General features: G+C 44.4%; 2 protein-coding genes across 2 annotated transcripts in view; both read right to left on the reverse strand. All coding sequences in view use genetic code 11, as the record gives it.

Annotated features, from left to right (window-relative positions):
* Positions 1 to 17: 17 nt before the first annotated feature.
* EGR_06179 (hypothetical protein) lies at positions 18 to 3,653 on the reverse strand (the record flags this gene model as incomplete). Its single annotated transcript, XM_024495428.1, has 2 exons — positions 18 to 297; positions 3,583 to 3,653. 2 exons carry the CDS (start codon positions 3,651 to 3,653, stop codon positions 18 to 20), a joined length of 351 nt encoding a protein of 116 aa, XP_024350156.1.
* Positions 3,654 to 9,618: 5,965 nt separating this feature from the next.
* The window catches only part of EGR_06180 (Monocarboxylate transporter), a gene marked incomplete at both ends in the record, with an annotated part of 21,824 nt that continues 5,752 nt past the window's right edge, over positions 9,619 to 25,690 (reverse strand). Inside the window, 12 exons of the mRNA XM_024495429.1 lie at positions 9,619 to 9,747; positions 11,555 to 11,934; positions 12,007 to 12,132; positions 12,215 to 12,520; positions 14,291 to 14,476; positions 15,517 to 15,766; positions 15,882 to 16,202; positions 17,275 to 17,643; positions 18,720 to 19,047; positions 19,384 to 19,568; positions 19,693 to 19,759; positions 21,744 to 22,005. Coding sequence (XP_024350157.1) covers positions 9,619 to 9,747; positions 11,555 to 11,934; positions 12,007 to 12,132; positions 12,215 to 12,520; positions 14,291 to 14,476; positions 15,517 to 15,766; positions 15,882 to 16,202; positions 17,275 to 17,643; positions 18,720 to 19,047; positions 19,384 to 19,568; positions 19,693 to 19,759; positions 21,744 to 22,005 — 2,909 coding nt within the window. The remainder of the gene's footprint in view (positions 9,748 to 11,554; positions 11,935 to 12,006; positions 12,133 to 12,214; positions 12,521 to 14,290; positions 14,477 to 15,516; positions 15,767 to 15,881; positions 16,203 to 17,274; positions 17,644 to 18,719; positions 19,048 to 19,383; positions 19,569 to 19,692; positions 19,760 to 21,743; positions 22,006 to 25,690) is intronic.

The following is a 25,690-nucleotide window of genomic DNA, read 5'->3' on the forward strand; positions in this document are numbered from 1 at the left end:
TAGATGTCAGCTACACTTCAACCAATTCGAAGGAACTGTGCTCGTTTGACGGTTGGTAGGCTGGCCTGCTCAACGGAGGATACTGATGGCACAGGATAGCGCCAAAAGCTCCTTGAATGACCGGACGTGGGGTCATACATAATCATGCGCTCCGGTTGAATTGGGGGCAGATATTGATAGGTCTCTCCTGGCACTAGTTCCTCATTCTCCCCTAAAAATCGGCTGATTGTCACTCCTTCAATTGGCAATGCCATGCAATTGAGAAGACAAACCAGAGCGAGCCAGCTTTGAGCATACCTGAAGTGATTAAAAAAATAATTGGAGGGGAGTAGGAAAAGCTTAGTCAGCTGTCTTTCCTTTTGGAGTGAAGAAGCAGTCCTACTAGTGAATACATTGAGATGATTTGTTTAAGACAGAACTACTCTCCATTGTCAAACCAATCAGTGATAAGGAACGCTTCCCTGCTATTCGTCAAGAAAAAGGCTTTAATCTTTAACTACTTTACTGCACTATTCTCAGAGGAAACTATTCCCCGTTGATTACGTTAGTCTGAGACAAGTGGTTAAAGTGGCTGCCCATGGCCTAAGTCTGCATAACCTCACCAACTAACTTATTTTTTGCTTCTCAGCCTGTTTTTTGCATTTTACGAAAATTCCACCTCATTGGTATATTTCGTTTCCAGTTCTTTTAAAATATCATGATGTCATTTAAAAAGAGGTAAAAGGCAAACTTACAAATGCCAGCTAATCATTATAGCCGGAAGCCGAAAAACTTTAGAAGGAGCGAAAAAAAGACCTTTTTATACTCCAGCTAAGCCCTCCACACTCCCCCACCGATCCCACGGTGCCGGTAATTGCGGTGACAACACTGTCTCACACCAATTTCCGCTCCTACTCCTGCCCCTCTTCCTATCAGCTTCACAAATAACAAAGTAATTTTTATGCCTGGAGTTTAGAAATTTCTTTCCTGATAAATACAGTAAGTAGTTTATTGTCGATAGCTCCCTGGAGGTAATACGGGAATCCTAGGACAGGCTAATTAAATGATTAATTAATTTCGGTGAAAAGTCTTTCAATAATTTAATAAAATATTTTGCAGTCTTTTGTCAGACCTAAAAGTTAAATATCTGAATGTTTAAACGAATTATTTCTCTCGTTTCTAAACACGTTATGGAGTATGAAATAGCTTTTTCGCTTTCCCCCTCTTAGGGGTGTAAAAAGTACACTTCTTATCCCGTCTCCACCTCCCTTGATTTGCTGCTTTAAGAAGAATTCTCCCCTACGCTTGTTGACCTGTACTGATGCTAAAGACCTCTAATTTAAAGCACAACTAAAAGTTGTTATTGAAAATGGGAAAAGATGACAAAACTTGACAAGCAAACACTAAAACCTTGGACGAATTTGGTAGGATAGCTACTTAAAAAAACAGTATGGAAGATGGCAAAATGAATGAATGTGAGTCGATGTGGTACTCTAGATTGTCCTTCTTACCACTCTGCCGCCGTATTGAACCCCCATAAACGAAGGGTTGGGTAAACTTGATGGATTTGGTTGGAGGTTGTCTGCTTTGCGAACCAAATTTAACTGGGGTTCAAAACTGCATGAACCATTTTTGGTTTGTGAGGTAGCGGAACGCGAAGCTCAGAACCGGTTCCATTGGGGTACACAGACAGACCTCCTGATTTTAATCCTGGACATGTTATGCATTGACAGATGACAAGGCAAGGGCACTAGGGATTTCGCCGTGTTTACTAGCTAAGAGACTTCCTTTAAGAAGACTTTTATTTTAAAGCCCTTTAGGCCAACGAAAATGTCATTTGTTGTCCTTAAAACACCAACTACCTCCTTGAACTTTTAGGAATCATAACAATTCAACCCCACAAGGCCGCGCTTGTTTCATGTGGGTGTTTAAGCGACTGCAGGCCAATTTTTCAGCATGCATCTCCTGTTAAAGGCCTAAAAACTTCGTTTGAGATTTATCCACTCTCTACGATACGGATGGAATTTTCCCAAGAAAAGATATTTCCCTTCTAAGGGCTAAACAATGTCGCCTAAGATGTAACATAACTCAATGAGAATCGAAGGTAGGTAAGAAAAATGTTCGCTTTATGAAGAATCAGTGCTAATCAATCAACCTATTTTGAAAAGGAAATTCCAGGTTAATGCCTTACATCGTTGTATAAGTTACCCCCTAAAAAAATTACGCTTTAGTTAGGATGGAAGGAGGGGAAGGAGTACAGTCGCATTCCCACTTTCATTCTCCACATTCGGCTTGGTGTTATTCATCCCATCCGTCATTATTACTAGGCGCCCTCATGGTAGGTAGAAAAGAGTTAGGAAATAAAAAGGTAATAGACGGAAATACAAATGGCCAAAGGTAGGATTTTTCTGGCTCCTGAGGGCAAAACGTTTCTTATAACTAACATTCGTCGCCTTGTGCCTTATTTAGAAGGGTGGTTATTCCAATGAGTAGTCCAAGTACCTTTTAGTACTTGTCAAGAATGGCCTCACAAGCACACAAGTTCCTCCCCATTGGTCCTTTTGCAAGCATGGAGAGATTCCCTTTTAGGGTTTGTTACAGCGAATGATCTCACCCTTTTTTCGTCTTGTTTGTGATTGGCAGGGTAATTATTAAATTTTATAGAGGTTTTAGAGTATGCAATTGTTTACAGCGGACCATTAAGCCTAAAGATGGTAAAATTTCATAGCCTTTAGCTTTCGCCCCTTCGTTCTGTTTAAAAAAGACGAATTTACCAAAGGGCGTCATTTTTAAGTCATAACATTCAGTATTAATGCGAAACGAGAGAAACTTAATGACCTTGTCTTCTTTAAGTAGATGCTTTACCTGCTGCCTCCTAACACGCGCTTAGTCAAAGTGGATTGCGCAGGTGGCCAACTATAACTAAACAGACAAATGTTCACCTGTTAAAATGGGTTAAGCTTTAGAGCGTGGGATCCTTAAAAGACGGGTGATAAAATTGCCGTCTCACTTTATGTAGCCATTACCAGCTGTTTCACACAGAAGAGAAGACCATAAATAACTACTTGATTTCAGAACCCCTCTCCTTTTCCCAAAAAAGCACTGAAAAGTCCACAGCCATTAATTTACAAATAAATTTTTGTTTCTTTGCAATTGCCACCCAAGCAGGAGTATAAATATTTAGGAACTCTCCAGAAATGGCAGACAAATGTGACAGTTTAAGTGAATTTACGGTAAATACCCGAGTTTAGGCCCTATCCAAAGAAAGGATCATGCGTGACTGGTCAGAGTAAATTTTCTACCCTGGCTTGTTGACCGAATGTAACGATTACGACAGCAATGGGTAAATATTTGGGAAATATTGGGTGAACTTTATTGGGGAGTTTTTGAGGGAAATTTAGCAAAAATAGTGGTAAACTAAACAATTCGTTGCAGGTATCGTTTTAGCTCGCTATGTTGACTTATGGTAATTTGGTGGTCCTTGTAGACTGTCATTAGGTGTTGGTAGCATAAAACATTATCTTTACAGCGCTCTTTGTTTTGATCTGTACCACTTTGTGCCTATATTGAACCACCAAATCACAGGATTTGATCCTCACGAACCTGGGGAACATACTCGTCAACTTTAATGTGTTGCAATTAGAGGAGGCATCGTATGGCGTAGTAGAACGCATTGCCTAAATATGCGGTATACCTCTTTTTCAATCTGAAAAGGAACAAACGAAAAGCTGATGGGCCATGTCCATAAATAGACTCCCTTTTGCACTCAAGTACAGAAAGTTGTTTCATGTTTCCTTTCGCGTTTTCGTGTTTCATGCTTTCCTTTCGGCGGAATCAATGTTTCTTACATGCACTAGTAGACCACAATACGCTTCAATAAATACTAATATTTTATTTCCTCCTCCCTTTAAGCAAAAACGCTCCACTTCTACATATTGTACTGACCTGTGATGGGGAATGGAATTGACCACTTTCTTAAGCTTCTCAATCACCTAAATATTTTTGGGTATGCACATGCAGGGAGACGCAAAACCAGCCTAATTTTCACTCAAACAAATGACTAAACTATTATAATTAAGCTATCGAATGCTAAACTGTAAATGCAGGATTTTTCATATCTATTATGATGGAGTGCTTTCCCCATCCCCCTCTCACATTGAGTCATTACTATTTCATCCCATCAGTAGAGGCTCTACCTGTTCCCCCATTTATAAAATGAAGACTTTTTCTGCTTTCACTAAAGTAACAAAGGAATTTGTATTTTTAAGCTCCCCCACCCCACAAACCCATTGCGGAGAGGGCTTATTCCCACGCAAATATTTAATGATCGTGCCTCACAGCGGAGCATTTGAGAGCCTCCGGCATTTACCCAAACCCATTAAATCCGGTTCACCATGGGACTGCAGTTTACCTCTTAGATAAAGGGATAAATAAATTGTTAATTAGTTCGCCCAATTCGCTATTGTTGTCTTTCTTTGAACTCCCAAGCTGGAGGTAAACTAGGTCTCCTTCAGACAAAGTGTGACGGTGTGAATAGTGCAATGGAGGTTTTTGGATAGGATTTTAAATCCTGAAAATATATTTTATAATAAAAAGAAGTCTACATGAATTTTATTATAGTCTTAAGTGATTTGAGAGCGCTAGTCAAACTATTTCAATTATTTTCTGACTCTCTACCCTCTTTCGCATGTTATCATGTCTCTTCATCGCAAATATCATGAAGCGGTGAAGAGAGAGGTATGGAGGTTGAGGCTGTTTGTCCCTCTAATCTTAAAGACGAAGCATTCGAGGGGAGAAGATTGGTCGAAGTCCTTCATCACATGATAGACTGCGCCGATTACCGAGGACTGCAATGTTCCACCCCCTGCGTGTTTACGAGACTGACGGCTGTGAAATCATCACCAACATACAAACGTGCGGTCGGATGCCTTCGAAACATTGCTATCTTCAAATGTCTTACATGTTAGTGATTAGGTTCTCAACCTCCGTATTTTACATTACTGTCCCCTCTGAATTTGTCTACCTGTGAGAACAGACATCCTCAAGTTTAACATCTTTGTTGGTACACCACTTTGTTTACCACTCAACTGGGATCTGAGCCCAATCTAGACGACCTACGTATGTGCTCCACATATAGGCACCTTGAAGGACACACTTAACACTCATTTTTGCGTGTGGTATCCTCACAGTGGCCTCCCTTTTCTTGCATGGCAAATTTAGAATTTGTCTGACCTAAACGTCTCCTGCGCAAATTCAAAGTGCCATTGATTGTAAAATCTTTCCAGGAAATGGGTTCAAGCATAATAAATCATAATAGACTACTCCGCTTTTGACCACCGCATCTGAAACCTGGGAAATCTATTCACAGGATAAAGTGATGTCCAGCAAAAATGCCTTCTTTTAAAGATCATAAACAAATACTTGCAACGGGATAAAAGTGGATGCGAAAAATATCCCCTGATGGAGGCAAAAGTTATGCACAGTTTATAATGGTACACCATAACAATTAAGATCAGCTTAAAGTTTTTGGGGCTTTTACCTCGTCAGTAGGAAGAGATCCGTTCCAGATAAGTAGTTTGTGACAAGGAATAGTCACTAACGAAACCAAGTAACTTCAATCATAATTTCACAGGAAGAAAAATAATTCTCATTAGGATATGCTGACACCCAAACGCCTCATTTAACTCTCCCCTAAAAATTGTGACAAAGTAACGTTATTTTGCCGGAATGGTTTTAGCAATTAAATTTGTATCAAGCCTTTTGTTTAGCAATCGGCCCAGTCTATTGTGGTATGCCTAGAATGCGACTTGTCGTCTGCCATTGTGGAGCTTAAGTAAAGTCTTATCTCAGAAAATCACCTATTCCAAGTTTTGCATTAGAACAATTATCTTTGTCAACATGAAACTACAATTCATTCATTCACTAAGAAAGAAAGAAAACATTTTAGCAATATCAAGGCTCGATTCAGGGTCGAGATTGGATTGTATTCTCCAGCTAACTTCGCAAATTCTACCCTAAAGAATAAGTCGCCACTGAAATGCAGCTATTGTTAATGTTTCACGCAGTAGGACGGGAAAAAATGCATCTTGCATAAATTTGAAAGCTGGGTACTATTGTAGCACCCCGGTCTCTGCTGAAGTCGTAAAGAATTACACCAGTTCGCAGGAGGATTTATCACTGACATGTGGGAGAACAGAAGCTCTGCAGGCATCCGGAAGGCCACTCCGCAAGATAGAAGCATAAAACGTGCAGACTGAAGCTTCCCCATTGGCTAAATGTACAGTACGATAAACAACAGGCCACCACCCCCTCTATTCAGACATGGGTATCCACACAACATTAAAGTGTGCTATTCTCACGGGTCGCTTTTATTCTGGCCGTCTTATCATGTCTGCCATCTGGGGTTACCATGGCAATGGGGGAATGTTTCATAGACTTGTCCATGGTTTACTTCTGGAGGCTGAGTTTTGTGGCATGTGGTATGAGGCCCAGGATCTAGCGCTGTGTTGTTTGGAGAACAGCACTTTCTTACGACTGGTTGAACTTCTAAAGCAGACATTACTCTAACACTCCTTTGAGTTGTATCAAGTCTAGGAGGCTGCACGAAGTTGTTAGCCGGTTTGGGTCCTAAATTTCCAACCTCATGTTCGGTTCTACCCGATATTATCTACTCATCGGCATGAGTAGAAAAATTCAGGCGGTGACAAAACAAAATCAAAATATGCGTTTTATTAGCTATTTCCGGCTTCCGTAAGATTTTGATGGGTCTACCCCTACTTGGGCACGGATAATTCCATCAGGACGAAATACCTACAAGTTAGCTCCACCTCCTCAACTCAAAGGCAAGCAAGAAAATCTCCTACTTTAGAAGCGCCAAGGGCATGGACGAGTCAATCATTCGGAAGAAAGTGCTTTTTGAAAGATGACACAATGCAGCTTCTTGCAAACTCCTTCTACTGTCGCACTTGGGCCTGCGATGGAGTGGCAAACACTTCCTCACCCTCATTGTCCTCCTCTATTTTGTCAATTAGCTACCATAGTTAAGCAGACATGGACGTGGCTAAAGTGTTTTTTCCTGATTCCAAGATAAAAAAACCGTCTTCGATGGCATTGATTAAAATACGCCTCCTCCTGACCGAAGGAGTGATAAATTGATCCATGAGAGAACGAACCAAAGAGTAGATAGATAAATGACTGAAGGTTGACACGTGTCACCAGACTAACGAGGGGATGAATCGGTAGCCTCTCTTTAACCATCTTTTGGCTGACGATTGCGGGTTAGCCACAACTAATAGCCAAATTATGTAAGACGCGTACTCAGCACAACTCACCAACCCGGCTTGACAAATTACAGTTCCATCGAGGAGAAAGGTTCAGAACCTAATGGCTGGTATCATGTTTTCCCTCCCTTTTTTTTCTCCCTCTCTAATGGCACTGATATTTGGGCCAAAACATCACCCTATCACACTTGGGATCTGGCGCCACAATGGACAAACAGGGAGGAAGAGGAGGTGAGAGGGGTCGCGGAGCAGGTAGGAGTTCCCTCTGCTCCGCCTAACGTGAACATCACTTGTTTTAATGCACTCACTCGTCAATTGGTGCAGAACTGACGACGACTAATGCAGTCCTCATGCCACTTGAGGCGTGCTGTTGACAGAATGGAATGCGCCACTTTGATTTGACAGAAAGGCAGACAGAAACAAAAAGTCTGAAGTGGATGCATGGGCTCAATCGCCTCTGGATAATTGACACAAGCGCATCACTCAATAATTCGACCTTGTTCCAACCTGACAAGTACGTGCTATCCACCTCTGCCATCCTTGGCATTATGCCAAAGAGCTTCTGGTATGTATTTCCACAACAAAACATCTGAATGGCGCATCTCAATGAGGTCCAGCACTGAGGCCTCACTGAGTTGCATGACCTCCGCGTTATTGGGTGATTAAGATCTCACGAGATGGTAGCCTTGGAATCTACTTGCTAAAGATATAAGTAGCCTCCCAAAAGGACTAAGTCCGATATCAAGTACCAATCGCTTTTTGTGGGTCAGGAGCCTAAAAGTCAAACCACTTTATTGATGTCCTGTTCGACTTTCAAGTCTTCTTTAGCTTCAGATTCATTTGGATCCTGCCTTCCTCTGATCCAGCAAAAGTTCGTACCCTGATTGGTTGATAAGCCGCGACTGTGGTAACTACCGGTTCACAACGTATCAGTCATTCCGATTTGAAAGGGCTTATTCTGGAAGTCCAAACAATGCATAACCTGTCGCAAAATCATACAAGAAATAAATAATTGGGTATTGGTGATAAATAAAGCCATTGCCGTTGCCGACAAGCATAGAAAAGTTGACTATTGCTAGGAGTTTAAGGGATGTTTTGACAAAGAAGGCTGAAATCCTAAGGTTAGATCTTGCTCCCAGTGATTTCGGTTTGTTTAGCTTCCCGAAAAAGTACTTCGAAGTGAAGTAAAGGTGTGAGAATCCAGGATCACCCCCCGGAGAATTACAAAACGCAAACCTGATGGTACAAAAACTTCATCATTGCTCATCAATGCAGAAGAGTTGCCCTCGCGATGACCACAGTGTGTCTATACACGGTGAAGGTAAGGGTTGAGCATGCAGGTCAAAAGGTCAACAGCATAATGGAGGGAGGAGGGAGAAGAGGTGTGCAAAGTAGATTTCACATCTTAGTTGCGTTTGGCATCAAGAAGGTGATGTAGCTAAGCTCTGAGATGCGTGAGCATGTCGACATTTTAGTCTGATGGTCGTGGAATTGCTGAAATAAGACGGAAAAAGAGAACCCAAGTAGAAAAAACGTTCTTTATACTCGCTATTCTCCAAGTGCAGGTTTGGTAGAGGTTATTTAAGGGGCAAATCTGAATTGGGTCGGGGTCGTCTGGAATCTTGCCCGGCAAAGCTGAGGCGACAGGTCAGCGAGAGCGCAATGAAAAAGGGTTGAAATCCGCAATCCCTGGCGCAGTGCTAGGTGATGAAAAAAATCGCGCGGTTTTTGCTGTGACCCATTGCAATGACTTGTTGACTGGTAGGAACCTGTAAAATGTGATTATTTATGCGCACCCCAGTCTGTCTGGACAATATTCATTGTCGTGTGTTCCACAAATTTCTTCCTATTTCTAACGTCGGTTGAACATGATTGATTTGTCCGCCTTCTTCCTGAACCTTCCTCGCTTCGGCAATATATTTTCTGCCCTAGTATTACGACTTCTTTCGCCTTTAGGAGAGACTCAAGTCGCAACATTGGTGCTAGTGGCAAGCGAATTCGATCTTCAAGGACGACACCTCCTCCACTTCTCTACTAGCTAGATAGAACTCCGATAGATAGATGAATAGGCAGGACTGAAGTAAGAATAAAGTGGCAAGGAGGAAGAGACGCGAAACTTTACCCTCACGAAACCATTTCAATCCCTATTCCTAATTAAATAACTGCTTTTAGGCCAATGTTCTTACGACTAGCGATGGATGGCCGGCACATTCCCCCTTCCCCCAGTATAGTTTCCAAATAGGACAAAACTCTAGATGCGGTGGAAATGTCAAGTATGAGCAATGTCGCTGCGGCCAAATACCACCTCAGTTGCAAGCACATTCGATGCCTGGCGCGGGTGACTCGTGAGTGTTTCTCCTTACAGCACCGCAGAAGATTTGGACTTGGAAATGGAATGGAAAGTATGCATTACCCCATCCGCCACCTTCACATTCTCCGCCAGTTCCTCAGAGGGACCGACACCACTTTTTGACTCCTGACAATCACTCTTGAAGTAGAGAGTTGAAAAACGGAGGTTATTAAGGCCATTCGTAGCTTTACAGTAGGTCGGTATTATCGCACCGAGAACGAAGGATGGATTTTAACGATGGTAATTTTAGTGGGTAAAATATTTTACGAAGCTTCCCCTCTTAATTAGGTTCTTTTCTCACCATCTCAAAAACTAATTCTCTCCCTTTTCACTAATGGTGTTATCACTTAGGGAAGATGGAATTGAAATACAAGCACCGCTGCAACACACCCAGTTGCTACCTCACATACACTCGGATAAATGGAGTTACTAAATTGCCCCTATTAGGCAGAGGCAACGATTCCCCTCTAAATGCGTAAGAAGTGTAGAAGATCGTACATGCCAGAATAATTTCCCACACTCGGAGGGTGATATAATAGATGGGTGGACAGATGTAGGACGGGTCTTCATAATTACCTGTAACAAAATGCAGCCCTATCTTAGAGCGATTTACAATCGGCGCATATTAATCATGTACCTTGAAATTACCACTTTGGAAGTGGTAAAAAGAGGGGAAAAAGAGGGAGAGGGGAAGGATGGGGAGGTGGGAGCAATAACAGACATAAGAGAGAAATTTGGATGTAAATGTCTTACTTTGTGGTGACATCATTTACTAATTAAGCAGCCAATCAACCAGTCGGCGAAACTAAAGCTAAACAAAGAATTTCGCAAGATTCGCAAAATTTGAAGAGATTTACTGGGTAATGAGCGGGGGGAGGAGAAAAACTTACGAATGGGTTAAAACTGACTCTTCTTCAGCAGAGTGTACCTGTGTGTGAAGGGAAAGGAGAATTGGGAAAAAACTTTACATTTCTTCTACTCAAGTACCATTTACAATAAAGTGGAGGCTAAATTCGCTTTTTAGTATTCTCTGAGGCAGCTTGTTTATGTGCAAGCCTCAAGAGATCGCACATCAACCGGAGGAGTTGAATGGCATGCCGAATTGAACAGTACTGACTTCTATAGAGTTACAAACGTTCAGAAGTCTGCAGCCATGTCTACTCTACAACAAAGGGCTAAATGTCAGTTGGAGGTACACTGACAAAAAAGTCTCACTTTTATTAGCATCAAGGCATCACCGATCAATTTCGCTGCCAGTGTCAAAATCCAACCCTATCACTACTCACATAAAGTCTGTAAACGCACATTCAAAGTGAATCTTGTGGCTGGAGACACAAGGACTAAGAAGAGCCTCAAACGTCTCAGCAGCTTGGCCAACTCATCATTAAATACAGCATTATAAATCGGCGCTTCAAACAAAATTACTACTGACCAAGTAAATAAGTACGAAGTCCACTTCTTCCTAAAGTGGATAGTCATTTGCTAAAATTGACCAACTCCAATTTCAAAATACAAAATTTGTCAAGTAAAAATATGGAGCTGTCTTCACTTACCGAATGCCGGCATTAAAGCAGGAGAAAGTACTCTACTTTTTAACACAGGAGTAACCAAAAGACTTGCATATTTAAACCAAATTAAGGAAAAGCAGATTAATAGCTTGACTACTTCCAGAAGGCCTATTTATTTAAACTCAGAGTTCGGGAGTAGATAAAGGCACGAAAGGGGTAACCTCAGTGCATCGCCCAACGAGTTAGCAGTTCTAATTATCCAGTTCAGACGACTCCTTCATCACGGAGTGTCGAGACTTACCCACCACCAGGAAGAGAAAAGGATTGCTAATATTAATAGACGATCAAACCATAAACTAATGATATACATAAGAAAATGGTGATTGGAAAACCTCTATCAGGCAAAATTGCTACTTATAAGTAATCAGTAGACTTACCGAGTACTTCCGCTTAACAGCGTCTGAAGAAGCCCGCGTATCACCAACAGCAGCGGCCGGTACACCGTCGCCAGGGGCTGAGTCATTTAGTCGCTGGTTGGCAAATTTATTCGTACCGATGGCGGAGACACCAGAGGTCGAGTGGGAGAATAAAGCCGAGGGCCGAGCGCTATGCGCCCGCTTCGCCAAATACCGATGTGTCTCCCAAGCCGAGAGCGAACGCAGCGGCGCATAGGCGAGTGCGGATAGCAGGAACACCAGTCCACAAGTGTAGTACGCCCAACTTAATGGGTTATTTTCTGACCCTGTTAATAGAATTTGTGGTTCGTGTAGAAGTCGTGCACCGATTTGAATGCCTGAAGCCACCTCTGCGATCAGACCTGAGAAAGATGGGTTAAAACAATTCTACTTAATTAAAACAAGTGTGCAAACAGCCTGGTAATAGGACTCACCCACTGTTAGAGGACCGGCGATGGCTCCAGCCCCTTGAAAGACAAGAAGATAGACGAATGCTGGCGTTAGATGATGTACACCAATTAGTTCCACCGCGACAGCACTTCGGAGAGATAAGGCGAGAGCTAGGAAACAAAACGATTAAAAGGAGATTACACGAAAGCCTTGGTCCAAACTCTTCACAACTCACTGAACTGAAACACATACCACTGGCAAGAGTGTGAAGGAAGACTAGCATGAGGAGGATACCACAAAAGAGCACACACGAGGAGGAGAGAGGATGATGAGGCGATCCTGCTCCCCATGTGGTGAGGGGGATGCAGAGAAGACTAGCACCACCCACCACTAGAGATACAATATTTAGGACCATTGGATCCGCCAGTCGATGTAGCAATGAGTGTAGATACCGTCGTAGAAGGCGTAAAAGTCCACTATCCTCTTCATTGTCTTCGTCGTTGTCGTCGCAACGCTGAAGATGACTGGATCCACTCACGATATGCTCGATGTAAAAGGCTGTGAAAGTGCAATTCGCAGTACAAGTATTTGACATTTAGGCTTCTTGTCTAATGACATTCAAATGGGCCAAATCCCATCGAGGAAACCAACTCAAGTCTCTCCCACCCGATAAAACTAGACCGGAAATGCTGAAAACCACATTTCAGTTTTTAACTTTTGTAAATGAGGGGTGTCTCCGGCTACTTTTCTGTGAGAAAAGAGATCCCTATGCGTCATTTTGCTTTTTTCTCCACCCATAGGGGTTGTTTTAACCGACAGACCAAGAGAAGTTCAGTATCCCTACCTATTCGTCCCATTGAGGAAAAATTCCACTTCTCTAGACTACCTTATGGTCATATTCTGGTGGCAGAAGAGTACCAATATCATTGTGCCTTGGGCAAGAATGGGCAGCGAAATCGCATTGGATAGACTTCCCTTCATGAGGTCTAAAAATCGCTCATACCTGCCTGTCTGCAACTTTCTGTCCACCCGCCTCCATTTGTCCAACTTTCAGTCTGTTCATAGGTACGCCCAACTGTCAGCCTGTCTGCCCTATGGATCTTTCTGTCCCTGTCTCCCTCCTCCTTCCCCCCCTCTTGGCCTAGCCATTCGCCTACATGTTATGTATCCACTGTCTTCTGTCCGCCTGTTCGTCCATCCTCTCAACCTGTCCACCTTTCCGTCTGTCCGACTCGCCTTCTCCGCCTACACCTACCCCTGCCTTTTGCTTGTCTACTTCTCTCATTCCACTGGTCAGTCTGCCCCTATCTTCGCCTGTATACTTGACTATCAATTAGTCAGTATGTCAATTCACCTCTTCATCCGTATCGACTCTCGTGGAGTGGTCCATTTGGCCGTCTGGCCACTCTATCTACCATCAAGTACCCCTTCTCTCCGCTTCTCTTGCCTGTCTCCTCCTTCTGTCCACTTATCCACCTAATGGTATCATCTAACCACGAAACTACGCAACAAAACAGCCCCAACGTGTCTCTCCATCTGTGTACTGGTCTATTTGTCGTTGCTTTTCGTCTGTCTTACCATCACCTCTTTGTTTCTCTACCTGCCCACCTATCTGCCTTTTTCATCTACCTACCCCTTAATTATTTGCCTCCCCCACCCCCTATCTGACCTCCCTCTTTCCCGCCTTTGTCAACACCTGACTATTATTTCCTCCACCCCTCTACCTCCTCTCTCGCCGCGTTCCTCTGAACGCCGGTTCGCTTGCCTATCAATTTATCCACCCTCGGCTAGTTTGTCAGATTGCCTGCTTGCCATCTGGCAACCACTAGCATCCACCATTCTAAGATTGGCAATGCTGGCAGTCAAGATGACGTCTAACGTCTACACCTCAAGCTATCCTCTATTTATCAGCATTCATTCATCCGTTTGTTTTATCTGCATAACCATCCACCGACCCACCCAGTACAAAAAACCCAAAAAACCAACACCGATGGTGGAAGCGATGCCTACTGTGTATCTACCACTGCACATCAATCTGGCCACCTTTTCAGCTGCCTGTCTGACGACTAGCCCAACCGCCACTTATCCATTTATCTGCCTTTCTGGTTTTCTGTCTGTCTCTCAACGTCTTCCTGTAAGCCTAAATGACTGCGCATTTGCTCCCCATTCCACCTCTTTGTTGCCTGTCTGCCAGCCTCCTTGCCTACTATTCCACCTTTCTGCCCGTATGTACCTATCACCTAGACGTTTATCTACCACCTCCCTGTGTCACCGTCACTTCATTCTTTTCCCCGTCTATCAACAAAACTATTTCCACTCAAAACTCACTAGCGATGAGTCGTCCAAGAAGATGGGCAATCCCGACAGTACAGATGACGCTTTTCACGGTTGCCAACTGTTCCGGTACTCGGAACACGGAACCAGAGTGAACACACCGAATTGACTGGCCACAGACGAGAGTTCGACCCTCCAGCGAAACAAACAGTGGGAGCATGTGATACGGCACAAAGAGTGCTAAAAAAGGGAAATACAAGAAAGTCAAAGTAATTACAAAGACAAAGTCGAGAGAAAAACTCCTCCAGAAGTTGTCGGGACTGGTCAATCACATGGAAGGTGATGTTTTTACAAGAGGACACTTGTGAGATAGCAATTTTAGCTAAGGAAAGCGGAGGAGAGATGACTCCGTCTCTCACATTCTCCTTCTTCCCATACTCTCGATGAAATATCGCCAAGTTCCAAGTAATAACTATCACCTTTCACTGTCAATGGTATTTGACGTTCACACGGTCATATGCAAAGTAGACTGTAGACAGCTTTGACAGCTAGAAACGGGTATTGCTAACAGTTGGGCTTTTTCTGACGTAGCAAGCTTACATTCCGTTGGAGTAGGCTTGTCGATTGTAAGAGAGATTATTTCGGTGACTAAAAACACCTTTAATCTGTCTGGTTCCTCCCCACCAGGACCTTTTCTCGCGTAACTAGTGGTTGGGATTTCAATAAGGTGGGATACAAACCCAACCATCTACTATCTGGTTCACGGATGAGCGAGTGGTTGTCTACTGCCAACACCAGCCTGGGGACGAGGCAACTCATGTGCAAATCTCGCGGCTAAAAGAACGTAAAGTCTTGCGTTATGATTCCCTTCCCACCGACTGATTAACCGATCCAAGCCACGGATACCCGTGAAGCAGTTTTCCTCCACGATACTTTGTTCTTCAGGGAGTGAACAATTCCATCTGCAATCCACCACCCTACACAGGGCAGGCCTAGTCATGTGGAAGTGAGGTAATGCCTATCCCAGAAGTAGAGGGAATAACGAACACTGGAACACGGATGCCATTTGTAACCACAAGCCAATTAGTCAATCAGTCAGTAAACAGTTCAAGCTGCCTATCATCTGTTAATGAGTGACAGATGATGGGTGGAAACTCATTCTCGTTTTATCACGAGGTGCTTCAATCAAGGGAACCATATTTTGGTAAAGAATGGCGGGTCTTCCTAAGCTTGATGCAACCTATCTTTAAATGAGCTTGTAGAGGTATTAATCAGCTCACCAAACATGTGCAGAGTGCAGGCCAGTGAAAAGAGGAGAAAGGAGGGACTACGAAGCAATGGGAGGTCGAGAGTGTCGCTGAGACATGTTAGCAGTACTTCACGATCCTCCGCAGCATCCACGGTGCCAGGTGAATGCACACCTCGGAAGGAGGAAGGTGGAGTGCTGAGATTATGGCCTACCGTTGGCTCCATGCATCCGCTCTCCAGACTACCGTAAGGACCCTGTTGAGCTAGATCGCCTGTTTCGGTCTATAACGAAAAGATAAGACAAACGGGACTTATACGGGGTGATCCAAGACGAATCGCAAGGGTTCACAAAGTGGTAACGTATGTGATTTATTAAAGCAAGCGAGTGGGGGCTCACTTTACTGAGATGACCTTGATGATCCTGTGGCGTTGAGGTCAGATGTCCAATGCGTCTCAGCTCACGATAGATAGCAGCACGAATGCGTGCTTTCACCGTGGAATCGAGATGAACGCGCGAGAGTTCAGAGGTGATGGCTCGGTCGGTCTTTGGATCAATACTGGTACCGGAACTACCGGCACCGCCAACACCACCGTTGCCACCAGCACCACCACTAGAGGATCTCGAGATAGAAAGTGAAAATGGACTCAACCGGAAACAATCTTCATCTGCCCGTCCTCGACAGCCGACTTCTACGTCCAACGCGTCCATGGAACCCGCCTGAAATAGTAGGCTTGAGTTGATTATCTCTACACACTTGTGCGTAGATATCGAGTGACACCCTTGCTTCACAATTCTAGGTTATAGCGCTTTCAGCAGTGACTCAGATGGAACACTAATGGCGGCACGGAAGGAGTTTTTTCAGTGACGGGTATTGCTGACAATTCTGAGACGACTTACGCTCATTGAAATGGATCGACTGCTTACCAGAGGAGGCATTTACCGTGGCAGCAGAAGAGCTATTCAGACCACATTGAATTATGTCGGTTCTTCTCAAGTGACGAGGCGAGACTCGAAATGAATGGGTCCGAAAGAGGCCTGGACACTGCCAAGATGGCAACGAAGCGAAATGAGGGGAAAGACGTAAGAATAAAACTACCCCGTGTTTTCTGACGATAGGTTAACACCATCGACATGCACTGGATGGAGAGGAGAGTTTTCTCGCTGTGACGTAAAGGCATCGTATACTCCTCTTCTCTACCTCCAGTTTGACGCCACCTCAACCACATTCCTTTATAATAGCCCAAGGATAAAAGTAGACGCAAGAAAGACTTGGAGCAACGCCCAAAGCAAGAGAGGAATTATCATACAGCAGACCTTTTATGGTTGTAATTATGCACACTTTCTTAGGCCACTGAGATCCGGTCTTCACATAGCTAGTCATGGCGCTCCGTCGCTGGCACCTCAGCCCTTCCAAAGACTTGTCAGATACCTACTTCCTTGCCTATGCCATTATCAGCCCCCTCAAGGGCGCTACAGTACACCTGGGTGGCGTCAAACGGAAACACCAAATAGCCTACTCCACAGAAGTTATTCGGTTTGTAGCTGTCCCGATGGCAGTGCGAGTCAGTATCGTAGCGGAAGTCGATAGGTAGTTGTTGTACCCACTAGACAAATGATATTGCGGACCGCAGAAAAACTCGATTAATACCTCTGCGTAACGTGTAATCGGAGTGAACCAGATGGCCCTGAGCATGCGAGGCAACTGCCGCCTTCAGAATGCCCCCCCCCCACCTCCTTTTGGACATCCATCACTAATTTGGAAACAACTTCAATCGGAAGGATAGCCTACCTTGCCCGAGTCATCAGAGATGCACAGAGTCGGGATATTGCTGTTATCCAACGTGGAGTGATAGAGTGAGTTCCCTGTTCCTACAGTAGTAGTCGTTGTTGTCACCTTCGTAGTACTGGAGAGAGCTCTTGAGCGACCACAAGGATGGAGAGTCGTTCTTCCACCCCTCACAACATCCGCATCTATGGTGCCTTGCAGACCGAGTGGCCAGCGTCGAAAGACGTTGGTCATATCGGGACATCGCATGCCCGGAGCAATCACCGCTTGAGCCTCGAGTTTTTGGAGAATCGCGTCAGCAATGCGGAGCACTCCCGACTTGCTGAAGTCGCATGGTGGACTGAGGAGAATCACTGGTCGTGGAGTTTGAGGCTTCAAGTGTTCAAAAGGCGGTAAAAGTGAATCCCTTCAATCACTATCATACAAGAAAACAAAGTGAACAAAGTGAAATCCATGCGAGTTGACTTCAGTGGAAAAAGTTACATTTTATCTCTTCATAAAAAGTGTTGATTACAACGCCTTTTACCGAAGGTGAGGGGAAAAAACTCCATTTAAATTACATTAAGACGGAGATAACAAAAGTCCTCTTTCTGTCTCGGATAAGTGTCCAAGGGACGGAATAACCCTACCACCTGACGCGACACAAGAATGTCACTTCCATAAAATCCGTTGGCTGATGGAAGGCCTAGCCAGCTACACTTTGTTTCTACTACAGGCTCGTTGGTCAAATGTCAACTGTCTGACTGAGGTCGATAAATAGGGGGAGGGCGCGGAGCCATAAATATATCCCCATGGCCAAGTTTTGTAGCACGTGGTATGAGGTGGTGCGCTATCTCCCCTCCTACTGGTTGATGAGTTCAATATCTGGCTCCATCTGAAGGGGAAGAAGAAGAGGTCCTCGAGTTTCATCGCATTAAATGAGTGGATTTCAGTTGTCTCCTGTTCACTACCACACGGGGGCAATGCATAGTTTCCTGAAAATGAAGTAGTACTTTCCTTGTTGCAGTAAGACGCACCTCACCGCCTCAATCCATAAGTGAACGACATCGAACTCCCACTGGAGCCGTTGAGACAGACCACTTTGACCCGTCGGTGACTGCACGTAGTATTAAGAACGCGCCAATATCTGCTGATTTGACTATTATAACTGGAAATGGATGACAATCACCTGAAAAGCATACATAGCCATTTCACGAACTGATTGAAATTTTACTGAGCTGTCTTTTGTCCGATCCTCTAAAACCGAAAACTTTTTAAAAGGCATATCAAGAATCGAAAATTTAGCATCGAAACATTCCGAGGTAATTTCTGATACGAAAGCATACTTCCCGAGGCACCTTTAATCATGTCCAACACTTCATTTAAGTGGAGACTACAACAATATATGCTACTGGTCTCAATAAGCAGTATTTTTCACTTCAATAATGCGTTTTAAGCAGAAAACGCACCAGAGAGCAACTCATCTCCCCAACCGTTGTAGATGATTGACCCAATGACCTATCCAAGGCGCTGAAACAACGCGCCTGCGGTGGCGATGATGGTTGCGACTGCTGTCCACTGATGCCGTACCTCGGTGCCCTAGCGACAGTCTCGTCCGTCTGTCCCGCAGTTACTGCTGCCATCGCCACTGCTTTCACCAGTTGGTAGTCCGCTTCGGTACGCAGAGAGATAAGCTCGTTGTCTCGAGTGATCACCATGCCGTCTAGGCTGCCAGTTGAGGTGCTGCGCTGTCGGAACTTCTCTTCCAGAATGCGGCTCATTATCCCACCGCCTACGCTGTAGAAGACATTTATTTACGTTTCAGGAGCGTTAAAAGCCAGCCCCAAGGGGATATTAACAATCCTAGGTATCATGCCTAGACGTTACAGAGGGAGAGCGCTTGCCGTAAATAGGCGACGCTTTGGAGGCCCACAGCAGAGAGGCTATCGAAGACAAGTTGTACTGGTGTGGCCATAAGGCATACTATTTTGCTTCCGCAATTTCTTGATGCCCCGCCGACCCTTGCATGTCTTATTTAATAAGGGCTTTCCCAAACTGATATATGCCCTACCACGTCGGCTAATATGAGTGGGACGATAAAGTGGCAAAGGTAGAGGAAAAGTAATCGCCTACCGTGAGGTGACATTCCTTTGCTGATTTTGTGCCCGGCCGGCGACTTGTCGGAGCCTTTCGTGCCGAATGGCAGCTGCAATTCGTTCGCGTTCTAGTCGGCGACGACGTTCCACAGCACGACGTCGGGACTTTTCTAGGTCTATCACCTGTTGCACTTCAACTGGACGGAATAGTGCGATTGCTAACTAGAATGGAGATCAAAAAGTTATTGGGAAGGTGTTGAAATTATCTTTTGCATAATCCAAACTGATATTTAACTATGCAGCCTCTTCAGCCTCTAGGATAGGCTGAACAATAATTCGTGCCTACAGCCTTCAAGCCCTCCTGCTGATACGCCTTACCATGCCTGGTGACTCTGAGCACCGCAATGCCGAGACTAGAGGTTAAAGAGGGTGACAACCAGAAACATTCTTCTGATGTAATCAAAAAGTGTCAGAACTGCCCTGTAGACATTTACTTCAGGTCACCACCACAATTAAAAAATACCGAAGCAGACCTTAATGCAACCGCTGCCACCGAAAAGTAGAGATAACATTCGCAATGGGCAGCCTCCGTCAGATAGGGCAGCAGAATACTGGAGCAGATAAGCGTACGCCGCTTCGTTAATGGGACAAACTGTTTCCCAAAATTCAACCCTACGGAAGGAGAGTTAGCCTACTGAAAGCAATGCAGGACCCTCAAAAAGGTTCGCGTGGGGTGAATGGGCGCAGAAAGCTTCTCAGTTCATTTTACTCGATAAAATGACAAACATTACACGAGGTGTATTAGGCAGTACTCCCCCTCCATGGTCAAGTTTTGCCACAGTCTGAGTTATGGGGCCTTGCGATGCCCCCCAAGAATGGTAGTTTCTTACGACTGATTGACTAGTCCAAGTTCTGACTGTTGTTAAGAAAGGAAAAGGCTCTCACCCACGTTTGAGTGAGTTGGATAAGCTGTAGGCTGAATCAGATGGACATCAGGTGGGAACAATTGAATCTACGGTTCAGGGCCCACACCTACACAAAAGAGGCGCCATCATCTTGGAGATAAATAGGTCATTCAGCCAATAACCTTCAAGCGCAGAGATCTATTGTTTAGCCTTCACTCCGACATTGTCAATTGGTGTGGAGGCCGACACGTCGCCCCCGTCTCCTCCCTAAATCTCAACATTAATTACGTGTGCCTCTCTCCAATCATGCTAATTGTCAGTTCTCAAGTAGGATGGCGAGTCTCTCCCCCCCCCCCTGAAAGTGATACATCCACTCTCGAGTGATTCATCACCAGAATCAAATTTTTAGAACCCCTTCTGGACAGTGCATTTTGCTAACCCTTGCTACACCTCCTCCAAATGCTAGTCAACACCAAATTTGATGAGAGTCCACTTAAAGTCGGGCCACGATGCGCACCAGTCCAAAGCTCGGACGGCAGCTTCAATTGCATTTTCCATGTCCGTGCAAAGTCACAAGTCGCTCCAGTGGACCATGTTAAAAAAGGAGTAATTTTACCAGTTCCCCTGATAATAACAGACAAAAGTTGAACACGAATGAATCATCCAGGCTAAAATTACTACTTATCCCACTACTTTTATTACCTAATGCTTGATGAAGTCAGCCAATTTTATAGTTAGATCTTGTTATCTGATAATGGAGAATACTGGTGAAGCGGTTACACCATCGGTTAAATCTGTCCGACTTGGCTGAAACGCGTGCCCTTGTTTATATACCGTGTTAAGCGGTCGGGGTGATTCACGAATGGGAAGTAGAACACGGCACCAACGAGAACCTGACCACAATAAAGCCATCGCAATTTGTAAAATTTGTAATGAATCTACTGAGTTGTCCTCTAATAAATGGTGTGCAAAATAAATGATAAAAACAGACAATAGCACGCTTTCCTGTCAGCTAAGGAATGGGGGAGGAAGGTTTTGCGAGACACTTCTAATGCCAGTACTATCTCGCAAATGAGGCACGTTAATTAAGTGGTATCCATAGCTGGATAAACACCATCAACAGGATTGGCGCCTAAACAAAATCCCTAACCTTAGTCATGCCAAAAGGCGTGACAAGTTTTGCGATAAATTGTGTCCCTCATATAACCCAGCACGTAACTCAGACGTTACTACTGGATTTGAAGGAAGACAAATTAAGTAGCATCGATAAACCAGGCGATCGAAAGTGCGCAGGGAGCTCGGACGGTGTCCTCGTCGGTAATACCCTTAAAAAGAGTCACAACCCACGATACAACATTCTAAATAAGTCAGTAAATCATGCGACAAATCGCCCAAGACATACTACTGATAACGCGACTGAATAAGTAAGTAGCGAGGTAAGCCATTGAGAACCTAGGCATGCAGCACTTTCAGTATTCCCTTGCGCACAAACCACAGGAAGAAAAAAACATTTTCGACTAGCCCTGCCCGAGGTGAAAAGCAGCCTACCGAGAGCTGGAAGAAGACAGCGCCAAAGATGATGAGGAGGCCGCGCCAAGAGAAGGCGCGCACACCACTGGGAACACAAAGTGCCATGAGGCAAGTACCCACTCCAGAACCGCAAATCGCCAGGCCCACCGCTAGTGCCCGTCGGGACTCGAACCACTGCGCCACAATGGAAAGCGAGGGAAAGTAGAGGAGGCCGCAGCTCAGACCTGTAGTGGAAAGGAAAACAATTTCCACGTTGATTAGCCGATTAGGAAGCGGATCTATCACAACTCTTCTCACCACTCATTCGGCAGATAAGTGATCTTGAATTGTATGGAGTTCAAGTGTCAAGTAAGTTAGAAATGATTGTAAGAATGTGAAGGAAATAAATAAGGAATATGGATCAAAGCTTAGTTCTTTCCACAAGCTTTCCTATTGGTCGGTTAGTGGCAGCCCGAACACCACTGTTGTGGCCACTAATTTGACCATTTAACCATCAATCAGTAACGCAGAGGCTTAAATGCACAAATTACACGAATGGGTGCACAAATAGGAAGTAATTATAAGCATGAAATGTTATTAAATCACGGTGTCAGCTACCAAGCCCTGTGTTTGGTTGCCTGTGCGATAGTTCTAGTACACCTAATAAGACCGTTAAATCTTCACGAACGTCATCCACCAAGCAAAGTACGAGTTGTAATTGCTAAAATCATAGAAATTAGGTTGTAATTGTAAAAAAAATTGATTTTCAGAAATGAGATTACTGCGAGCACCCTAAGTGGTCAGTTGAGGAGGATTCTAAAATCCGTATTTTTGCTGTTGATTAAATAACCAAGAAGTCTCAAATCTGATTGAACAAGTTCAGTTACTAGGTTTTAACGCAAACAATTCGGGTAAATAAACCATAGGATGAGCAGACAACAGACAGGAAGTAATTAAGCCTGACCTACTGGTTAGTTTGGGGCACTTTCAACACCCCTGTTCCTCTGAATGACTTGGTTGTTAAACTACCGGAAGGAGGACTAGTTTTAATCGCCCAGGTATAGTACAAGTAAATAAATACTCAACAGCAGTGCATAAATGAGAAGCATTTAAGAATCCATTGTAATTTAAAGTCTGTCATCTATTGTCAACTCTACGATCGGTTGATGAATACAGACGACCGTCAATACAGCTAATCTAGTCCGTAAATCATACCCAATTCGATCAGCATCAACTACTCCGGTGCAGAAGAACCCCGACTGTGTCGTAATCGGACCAGGCCAATCTACCGCACTCTGATCTAGACACCATTCATCAAGACGACAACAGGCAACAGCAGCAGCAGTTATGCCTGTGCAACAGCGAGTGATGGATGAAGGCTCTTGTCAACGAGAAACTCGTGTAAAACCCACAAATATTTACATCTAGCCATACCACGGCACAGTGACGGGACGTTCAGCCGTACGTCTTTACGTTGCTAGTAAAGCAGATCCTAATGTTTCTTAGCCCAAGGCCATTCTTTCCATGGAAGCGGTGTACATAACCACGCAAAAACACTTGTGACTAGCACACGATGGATGCCATGGCCAGTAGAGTGAGCCAGACGCACTGGCCTCGGATGCCCCAGTAGTGCTTACAACTCCTTCTATCTCGAAATCGCATTCTACATACTTCCACCTTTGAGTTCAACAGGGGGCCTCGAAACTAAGGAATTATGACCATTCTGTGTGAAGATGTACAAATGAACAGGAAATCACACGCACGCGCAATAAATCTGGAGGCAGCAAACACGCCGCAGAGAATGTAACAACAATTTGATACTCTAACATTTTCGCGTTGCACCGCTAATGGACCACAAAATTTTCTTAAGAAGAGCGAAAAAGCGCAAAATATCTACGAAGTGAAAGCACAGCAACAACAACCAAGAGCGAAAAAAAACCTACAAATACAGCCGATCCGATCGGGAAACAGAGGTACCTCCTAGGACCTCTCCATCACCTCACAGCCGCCGCGGCCTTCCAGAGGCTCAAAGCAAACATCCAGGAGCACTCTTTGGAAGGTGGATCTGAGGAACCACCCCTCAAAAGGGGATGCAATACCGCCAAACTGTAATACTTGCAGTGTTTTGACCAGACATGAGGAGATGGTCCTCTACGCAGGCATAAACGCGGAGGGAGTAAAGTAGATGCTCAACCCTCAAGTAAATGTTTTACGCACCCTACGACAATCGACTGGTAGAGGACGTAGTCGAATAAACCATGTACTTAAGTTGTCAGGAAAATCTTTGCCTCTTCTAAGAGGGACATAGTCTGATCCGATGGCCATCCAAACAGAATAATACATAATAGCAAAACAAACCGTTCATCCATCACCAGAATGGGTAATCACGAGTCAATTTCAACTTGATTCAGCCGTGGTGGAAGCCAATGCATTAGTCAAAAATGCCAATCAGTTTCAAAGACCACCAGGATGTCATTTACGACAGCGTCTTTAGATTAGCCGTTGAGTAAGTGGCTGACTGATCGACCGAGTGCTCGGTAAGCGAACGAACAGATCGTTGGCCATCCTCAAAACGGCCACCAATCACCTCACATCTCTAACGCATCACCTCGTATCCAGGACAGACTGCGCTTTGTTCACTACACATTGTCCGCCTCCTGAAGGAGAAGCAACGAGATTGCCCGTGGACAAAGGAACTTTTTCTTCTTCTTCAGAAGTAGTCGGAACTTATAAGATAATGCGAGATTAACTTGTAAGAAGATTTTAGTTTCAGCCGCGATAGGATTGGCTAGGATCGGGGAGGGAGAGATAACGCCTCATCCTTACAACCCCCCTCACCACTTTTTAACTCCAGACAGTCACATGCGGAACAGACGGTTAGGAAATAAATCTAGCAATAAAAAAAGCCAAAAGCTTATTCGGTTACCTCCGATATCCAACTTCTACTCTCCTATTTCTTATCTCCAAGGCAGAGTGGCTCTTTCTTCCTTTGCAAAAGAAGTGGCGGAAAAGCCGCGATAAACGTCATCTAGACGCTCAAAAACACCATCCATCAAGAGCGACAACAGCGTGTGTGCGGCACAGGTAGCGCTGTGGATGAGGAAGGAGGACTTCAAGCGCTAGAAAAATGTCTCTTCCTGGAAAACCTCTTGTGTTAACAAAATTCCACCAAAGACGAGTCCTTATGGGAATACGGTGAAGCCAACCAGTTATGAACAGTGACAATTCCGAAAAACTAATGCACACTGGGGATCAAAATCAGTCAACCGAAACGGACACTCTCCTAGCATTCTCGGTGCTGGTTAAAAGCCGAGAGAAGTAGCAGCAGAGAGCTGCGTGTAGAAGGGGATGCAGCTCGCGAACCGTGCGGAATGTGCTCATCCCCTAGCTTAACCACCCCTCGTAAACTCCACCTCAGTTCCGCGGCTAAACTTTTGAGGACAAAAAAGTTAACTGTTAAAATTTTGCGTTAACTAAACGAACGAGACACGTCAAGCATCAATCAAGTTGGAAAGAGTCGTAACTTTGTTTTATTTCAATGCACTCGCAACCTTCGCCTACTTTACGCAACCACCTGTCCAATAAATACCCACCCATCCATCTAACCTGTCTGACTGCACTGTAAACGCCGACGGTAGGCGAGACAATGAACCTGCATGTGGGCACCATTGGTTTTATGGCCATACATGCGTAGTAGGGCTTTACGATCAGTCGGCAGTCATTTTACGCTTTTATCAACAAAAATGTGGGGTTTTAAAATGCAGCTTTTTATCTTGATTAAACAAGAACAACCATGGGGAACACATGGTCCTGTTTAGGCGCTCTAGGAGTTTACCTTTTTCCTAACCAACTGCCAAACACCGCACTCCTATTTACACATCTCTTGATTGGCCAATGACAAGGTCAAGACCTTTCAAGGCACCACCCTGT

The sequence above is a fragment of the Echinococcus granulosus genome, assembly GCF_000524195.1.
Source record: "Echinococcus granulosus chromosome Unknown EG_S00052, whole genome shotgun sequence".
In the NCBI taxonomy this organism is placed as follows: Eukaryota; Metazoa; Platyhelminthes; class Cestoda; order Cyclophyllidea; family Taeniidae; genus Echinococcus; species Echinococcus granulosus.